This window comes from Carlito syrichta, unplaced genomic scaffold (assembly GCF_000164805.1).
Source record: "Carlito syrichta isolate Samal-C Ts95f unplaced genomic scaffold, Tarsius_syrichta-2.0.1 Scaffold311768, whole genome shotgun sequence".
Classification (NCBI taxonomy): domain Eukaryota; kingdom Metazoa; phylum Chordata; class Mammalia; order Primates; family Tarsiidae; genus Carlito; species Carlito syrichta.
Genome location: NW_007255864.1, coordinates 463,251 through 471,836, shown reverse-complemented (window position 1 = coordinate 471,836; position 8,586 = coordinate 463,251). Strand labels below are relative to the sequence as shown.

Sequence of the window (8,586 nt, the reverse complement as noted above, 5' to 3'; positions counted from 1 at the left end):
CGATCCTTCCTCCTCAGCCTTCCAAGTAGCCGGAATTACAGGCATGCACTACCATGCCCGACTGAGTTTTTGATTTATTGTAGAGATGAGGTCTCGCTGCCTAGGTGGGTCTCGAACCGCAGGCTCAGGCAATCCACTCACCTCAGCCTCCCAAAGGCGCGGGATTACAAACTGAGCCACCGAGCCAGGCAATTCCCAGCATTTCTAAAGAGCACCTATGGGAGAGGCTAATTCCTATCAGCCACCTTGCCTGAAGTGCCTGAGGACATACCTGCTGAAGTGAGCACATCCTCTTGGCTCAAGGCACCAAGATGACAAGGAGGAAGGGAAGGGGAGCAGCTACGCCAGCGGCAGTGCCCTGTGGAGAGGGGAGGGACACTGTGCTGGGTGGTTCTCAGCCCTGGCATTGGTTGGAACTTTGTGAAGAGCTTTGAGCAAATACTGAGGCCAGAGCTCCGCCCTACCTCCAAAGTCCTAATTTCATAAAGCAGAGCAGGGCACCAGAGTTGTTTCAGAATTTCCCAGGTGATCCTAAGGTGCAGCCCCGATTGGCAGCTACTGACCAAAATGAAAACTTGTGAGAGACACCGGGATAAACTATTTATCAACTAGTGAAAATGAAATCAGGGCATGTAGCCATGACCACATTCTCAGGAAGCCTCCAATCTTGTGGTCCTATAGTGTTGAGCCTAAGAAATAGAAAATGCAGGCCAGGTATAGTGACTCACGCCGGTAATCCCAAAGCCTTGGAAAGCTGAGGCTAGAGAATCACTTGAGGCCAAAAGTTCATGACCAGCCTGGGCAACATAGCGAGACCACATTTCTACAATAAAAAAAAATTTTTTTTTTAATTAACCAGGCATGGTGGTGCATGCCTGTAGTCCCAGCTACTCCTTGAGAGGCTGAGGCAGGAGGATTGCCCGAGTCCAGGAGTTCAAGGGTCTAGTGAGCTATGCTCTTGCCACTACACTCCAGCCTGGGTGATAGAGCAAGATCCTGTCTCTTAAAAAATAATGAGAATTACAATGCAGAGTGAAGCTAAACCAGAGAAGCAAATAGGCAAGGGTCATAGCATGCAAGCCAACCTATACATTAAAATGCTGTCGGATTTAAACCATGGGCATGAGGAACCAAAGATACACTTAAAACTGCTGCAAAAGGATTAAACTACTACCTGTTTTGAGCAGTATTCTTCGTTTTCATTTTTTTATTTTTATTTTTATTTTTTTTGAGTTGGAGTCTCACTCTGTCGCCAGACTGGAGTGCAGTGGCCGCTCCTGGCCACCGCAGCCTCGACCTGCTGGGCTCTGGCGATCCTTCCGCCTCAGCCTTCTAAGTAGCTGGAACTACAGGTGCGCGCCACCACACCCAGCCAATTTTTTGATTTATTGTAGAGATGAGGTCTCGCCAAGTTGCCCAGGCAGGTCTCGAACCCGCGGGCTCAGGCAATCCACTCACCTCAGTCTCCCAAGGTGCGGGATTACAGGCTGAGCCACCGAGCCCGGCAACTATTTTATTTTTTTTTAATTGGAGTTTCATTCTGCTGCCCAGGCCGGAGTGCAGTGGCACGCTCACGACCACCCCAGCATCAACCTGCTGGACTCAGGCGATCCTTCTGCCTCAGCCTTCCAAGTAGCTGGAACTACAAGCACGTGCTACCATGTTCAGCTAATTTTTTGATTGTAGAGACGAGGTCTTGCCAAGTTGCCCAGACTGGTCTCGAATCCCTGAGCTTAGGCAATCTTCTTGCCTCAGTCTTCTAAAATGCTGGGATTACAGACTTGAGCCACATTTTTATTTTTAACTGTTAAAAATGAATTTCCTCCTTTTAAAATGTCATTGTATCATAACATGTTATTTCTCACAGATTATATTTGAAGCACATGTGTATTTCTGGTCTATCTAAACTTGTACATTAATCAAATACTTTAGACATAATTCAGAAGAATTGTATTTTAGACATGTAAACTCCAAAGCCTCAAAAAAGTCACACACACACACACACATACCTGGTATCCATTTTTTATTTCTCATTACGTCTAAATTTTTAGAAGCACTAAGTTATCCCAATTTGGTACAACACCGCCCCCTGGTGGAAATATATAGAAAACCCCTACACTTGATTTAATTTGAGAATTTTAATATCGCAGAGGCGAGAAAGATTAGATAATATGCTGGAATGTTTCTCTCACTCTCTCTAGCAGCAGACTGTTCTCTTCAAACAAAATCATATGCAGCCGGGCTCGGTGACTCAGCCTGTAATCCTGCGCTTTGGGTGGCCTTCCATACAAAAAAATAAAATAGTTGCCGGGCTCGGTGGCTCAGCCTGTAATGCCGCACCTTGGGAGGCTGAGGTGAGTGGATTGCCTGAGCCCACGGGTTCGAGACTTGCCTGGGCAATTTGGCGAGACCTCATCTCTACAATAAATCAAAAATCAGCCGGGCGTGGTAGTGCGCGCCTGTAGCTCCAGCTACTCGGAAGGCTGAGGCGGAAGGATCGCCGGAGCCCAGTGGGTCGAGGCTGCGGTGACCGGGAGCGACTACTGCACTCCAGTCTGGACGACAGAGTGAGACTCCAACTCAAAAAAAAAAAAAAAAAAAGAAAGAAAAGAAAATCATATGCAAACGCTCAGTGAGCAACACAGTAAATCTCGAGTGGTGCTGGGAGCTTTCCCTTGCCCACGTGTTCACTGCCAACCCTATATCCCACCCAGGATGTCCAAAATAGAACTTATTATCATTGAACAGAAGTCATCACCCCCAAACAAAATGAATATTAAATCCATTTCTCCTCAAGCCTTTTAATCTCAGTCAATAATAGCACCTCCTTTTCCATTCACCCAAGCACAACACACATGGAAATATCAAAGGCTCTGAGTAGGCCTGAGTCAAAAAGCCAGGCTCCATGTATTTAGCGCAGCAGTTTGCAAACTCATTTTATTGCGAGACACATTGCCCTCCCCCCTAATGCTTTTCTGCAAACTGCAAGGTTCTCTTTGGCTATGTTTCCTTTAGAAGGACAGTTCCACCTTAATTAGCAAATGAGCCCTCTGGCTTCATATGCTGGTCAGTCTTCAGAAATGCTTAGGCAAACTTGACCACACAACAAGCCGGAGCTCAGTCATTTGTGGTAATGGACTGTATAGCCTTTGGGTGCCTGACCCCAGACAGCTATTAAACGGATGCCGTGTCCATGGGCAACTTCTCTGTGTTCTACCATCATTCCCATTGAGGGGAGGGAAAGGCTAGCACCAGCACCAGCAGTAATCATGCTCTGTCCTCAATTAAATGTCATAAGTCTGCACTGTGGGATCGCCATGGAATTTTACTTAGATGGATTATGATGCTCTTGTGCTATAACCCAAGAGTCTTGTGAGCACCTCGCAATTGACAGGGATTTAAGTGTTTTCCGTACATTATCTCCTTCTGTGGATTTATGAAACAAAAGATGTCAAAATCCCTATAGCTTCATATAAATTTGCATAGGTCATTTGGACATTAAATCTGAAAGAAATCTTATCTAACAAGTATTTTAGCAACAATCAAAAAAATAGAGTGTTGTGCACTGTGTCATTAATTCTAGACTTCCTAAGTCTTCATGTAGCACTATTTTGTTGTTGTTATTGTTGTTTTTAGAGACAGGTTCTCACTATGTTGCCCAGGTTGGACTCGAACTCCTGGACTCAAGCAATCCTCCCATCTCAACTTCCCAAGTAGCTGGGACTATAGGCACGTGCCACTGTGCCTAGTTTACATGTTGTATCATTTCTAGTTTTTGACAAAGACATGTCTACTTAAATTCTCATGCCATGGAAATATTCTCCGAAACTGTTCTGTGCTTTGACCAACAGTCTCTGGGGACATTGGCTGCCATTTCATGTCATCTATAGCTTTGATTTGGGAGCAGGGGCCCTGAGGGCACGGACACACTCGCCTACCAGCCTGGCAGCCTCCAGGGCAGTGCCCCAGTGCACTGAGACACCCCCAGCCCCATGGCCATAGTTGTGGACCACAGGCAGCCTCCGGCCATTCCGGTCAAGGAACTCCCTCTGCAGCCTCACACCTGACCTGGTTGGCCTCAAGCCCACCTTCTCCTGGACGCTGTGGGCTCCACGGAGAGAGGGCTCCAGGGCACAGCATCGGGAAAGAATGTCTCTGCTGACTTCTGCATCTGGGGACAGGTTCCAGTCTCCTTGTTGCCTGGTTCCACCCAGAGTCACGTGGAAGGCACCAGGATAAACATACGTCAAGCCACTCCCATCTCGGATAAAATGCTTCACCCAGGGAACCTGGACTTGAAGCACTTGGCCCCTGATGGGGAAGACCTCCATGTCTCCTGCGAGTTGCCTGCTTCCAAGGCCCGAACAGTTGACCACAATGTCGAAGGAGGGCTGAAGATCCCACAGGTCTTCCACCCGCCGGGCAAGCAGTTGGCCTCCACTGGCTTTTACCCTGGAGAAGAGAGATGGGGAGGTGAGTCTCGAAGGCCTCTGCCCAGTGACCACCAGGAAGTGAAGAGGAACGCAGGAATGAGGGTAAGGCCACCGGTTGACGAATGGACACTGCAGACCTTCCGGGGCCGACACGGTCAAACTCTAGTCATCAAGGGTCTCACATCCTTGGAGGCTAGAGAGGTCAAAAGCTGAACCTACAGGAAAACCTATTCTGAAAATCCAAAGCAAAGAACATCACATGCCTTGCCCTTTTTATGTTTTGTAGGATTTCTATCTCATTCTAGAAGCTAAATAAATACCAAGTTGATCTGGCATTTTAAACCTCCAAGAAGTTCTTATTTATACCATTTATACCATTTTATTGTATTTGTGAAACATTTTATTTTATTTATTATTTATTTATTATCATTATTTTTTTTTTTTTGAGTCAAAGTCTCACTGTCGCCCAGGCTGGAGTGCAGTGGCATGCTCACGGCCACCACAGCCTCAATCTGCTGGGCTCAGGTGATCCTTCCATCTCAGCCTTCTAAGTAGTTGGATCTACAGGCATGTGCCACCATACTTGGCTAATTTTTTGAGTCATGTAGAAACAAGGTCTCGCCAAGTTGCCCGGGCTGGTCTTGAACCCCTGGATTCAGGCAATCCTTTCACCTCAGCCTCCCAAAGTGCTGGGATTATAGGTGTGAGTCACCACACCTGGCGTATTATTTGATTTTACTATTTTATTACTGATATATCAGTAATATTTCATTACAAATAAATTCACTGCCTGAAATGGCTTGTTCAGACTCTAATCTTTTTAAAAATTGTGGCAAAATACACATAACACAAAATGTATCATTTCAACCATTTCTGGGTGTGCAGTTCAATGGCATTAAGCACATCACATTGTTATGCAACCATCACCACCATCCAGTGCCAGGATTTTTTTTTTTTTAATCTTACAAAAAAATCTTACAAATGGAAACTCTGTACCCATGGAATGATAGGTTCTGCCATCCCATTCCTAGGTCATTTTGTAGAATGTAGGAGATTCGCAAGGAGAAAGAGACTTATCAGCAGCTCTGTTCAACAGACACATGCTGGATGACCAGATGCAAGGCACTGCTAGGATGAACCAGAAGGGTGTGGACCATGATGAACTCCCCCCGAAGGGCCCACAAAGGTACTGGCAGGCTGAAGTGTAACGTCCCTGGCGGAATGAAGTTCTAAATGTGGTGATGGAGACCCAGAAAGCCTGGCTGTGGGTCCCAGTTCTGCCTCACATGAGCCTTGAGCTCTTGGCCAACTCACCTCACTTCTCTGATTCTCAGTTTCCTCATCTACAGCACCGGGATGATCACAGGGATGACACCTCCTTTGCCCATCTCAGCGGGTGACTGTGAGGTTCCAATAAAATGACCCCTACTTGGAAGCTGTTCAGCACAATACACTTTAGGGGATTGGTATCACCAATCATAAATTCCTCAAGGAAAGAGTGTCCATCTTATGCCTTTTTTTTTTTTTTTTTGAGTTGGAGTCTCACTCCATCACCCAGGCTGGAGTGCAGTGGCATGCTCCCGGCCACTGCAGCCTCGACCTGCTGGGCTCCGGCAATCCTTCTGCCTCAGTCTTCCAAGTAGCAGAACTATAGGTGCACACTACCATCCCCAGCTAATTTTTGATTTATTGTAGAAACGAGGTCTTCCCAAGTTGCCCGAGCTGGTCTCGAACCTGCGGGCTCAAGCAATTCACTCGCCTTGGCCTCCCAAAGTGCTGGGATTACAGGCTGAGCCACCGAGCCCTGCCTTATGCTTCTTACTATCCCTATAACCCAACTCAATACCCAGACTTTAAGTATGAGCCAATACTAAAGACACTATGAAATCCTGGCTTGGGCCTGTGATGGTTAATTGTATGTATCAATTTGACAGGGCTATGAGGTGCCCAGATATTTAGCCAAACATTGTTCTGGGTGTTTCTATGATGGTGTTTTTGGATGAGATCAACATTTAAATCAGTGGATGAAGTACAGATTGCCCTCCCTAATGTGGGTAGGCCTCATCCAATCAGTTGAAAGCCTGAATAGACAAAAAGGATGACCTGCCCCCAAGTCAGAGAAAATTCCTTCCACTGGATGGCCTTCCAACTGGGGTGCTAGCTTTTTTCTGCTTTTGAACTGGAGCTTGCTTGCCTTGGCTTGCCTCAGTTTCCAGCTTGCCTGCCAACTCACCATGCAGATCTTACCTATCCTGTTGGCTCTGTTTCTCGGGAGAACCCTGACAAACACAGGATGGCACCACACTGGCCTCCTCTCTCTGTTGTGACCCAAGCCTGTATCAGGGAGAAACTGGGAAGAGCTGACATTGGAAGTAGAGGTGGCATGCTAGTGCCCTCCCTGCTCTTGGGAGAGTGGAAGTGCTTATCACAGCAGTTCTGAGCACCATCTGCCCTCAAGGCCAGAGAAACAGGTTTAATGTGAAGGAAAACAATAAGAAAAGACAGAAACTTCTGGAGCACAGATAAGAGGTGGTGTAGCGTGACAACTGATTTAACTTAACAAGGAGGGATTCTTTGAAGTGATTCTGACTTTCCACTCCACTTTCTGGCTGGAAAGTTTAGTTCTGAAACTTGTACTAAGATCAGCCGCAAACTGGCCTTCTGACACCGAGTCTCCTGTCTAGCAAACACCTCAAGTTGATGAGAGTGGAAGAGACGAAGTTTGCCACTCAGCAGCATCGCAGATTCTGACCCCAAGAGCTGTTTCCTCCTCCACCAAGCACCTCCTGGGAGCTGTCTGGGTGACTTTCCAACTTCTCCACATGGGACCGAAGCCTGAGCTGCTGGGCAGGGCTCCGTCTCCCCAGTCTCTCCACACTCTCTCCCTCTGCAGAAACCTCCGAAGCATCTCCACTGAGCAGTTTGAAGAACAGTTTGACACCTCTGGATTCAATTCATTGATTAATCAACAAATAGTCGCTGAGAGCCTGTCCTGTGCCATACACGGTGCTAGGTGAGAAGAGCTCAAAGGCTACTTCTCGCCCTGAGGTTACACGAGCCTGCCATGCACTTCTGGCTCATCACAAGCTACAGCGCAACATCAATGCTCCAAACAACAGAACCCACGTTCTAGGCACCGGCACTGGCACTCCATGCATCCTTGCCTGTCATTCTGAAAACCCACACAAGACAGGATATTGTTTACCTGAGACAATGAAACCAAAGTAAGGAATCTGGCAGGCAGTCACCTCTGAGCACCAAGAGATCCAAGAAAGCCAATAGTTTCCTTTTTGGTGTAACCAAAAGTGGTTAAAAGCGAGAGAATGAAGCTGGTGCTACTGTTCTGTTTGTTTTCCAAGTAAAACAGTTCATAGATAAAAGCGTTTAATGTAGCAACTGTTATGGTCACAAGTGCTTAGCTCTCTCCATGGAATCAGCAATTTGAAGGCTTAAGTTACGTTTTTAAAATATATAATAATAGGTGAGTGTTTTTAAAGTTTAAATCATTCTATAAATTTTTTTTTCTAACTCTGGTATAGAAAGAAGAGTACATTGGAATTTTGTGGTGACACTGACCATTGCAGTGTTTGCAGTTCTCTCAAGGGTTCAGGAGGGCTCTACCCATTATCATTCATGTGACCTTAGTCAAGTTGTTCAACATCTCTAAGTTTAGTCCTTCATCTTGAACATGGGGATAATAATACCAACTTTATAGGCTCATTGTGAAAATGAAATGAGATAACATCTGGAAAAAGTCTGACATCGTGCTTAACACATCACAGCTGCCCCATAAAGTTTTTTTTATAAGAAAAGTAAAGGGTTTAGGGTTTGTTATGCTACTGTGAATAAAAGACCCAGTGCAACATCCATGAGTATCCCTGCCCTCCACTTCCAAATGTCATTAATGTTTAATTAAGAATGACATTTCAGCTGGGCACGGTGGCTCATGGCTGTAATCCCAGCACTTTGGGAGGCCAAGGGGAGAGGATTGCCTGAGCTCAGGGGTTCGAGACCAGCCTGGGCAGCTTGGTGAGACCTTGTCTCTATAACAAATCAAAATAATAATAATAATAAGCCGATCATGGTGGCGCACGCCTGTAGTTCCAGCTACTTGGAAGGCTGAGGCGGAAGGATCTCCTGAGCCCAGAAGGTC

General features: G+C 46.3%; 1 protein-coding gene across 1 annotated transcript in view; it reads right to left on the bottom strand.

Annotated features, from left to right (window-relative positions):
* Window positions 1–3,884: 3,884 nt before the first annotated feature.
* Window positions 3,885–8,586, bottom strand: part of DDO (D-aspartate oxidase) — a 27,289-nt gene continuing 22,587 nt past the window's right edge. Inside the window, exon 4 of the mRNA XM_008069028.1 lies at window positions 3,885–4,452. Coding sequence (XP_008067219.1) covers window positions 3,885–4,452 — 568 coding nt within the window. The remainder of the gene's footprint in view (window positions 4,453–8,586) is intronic.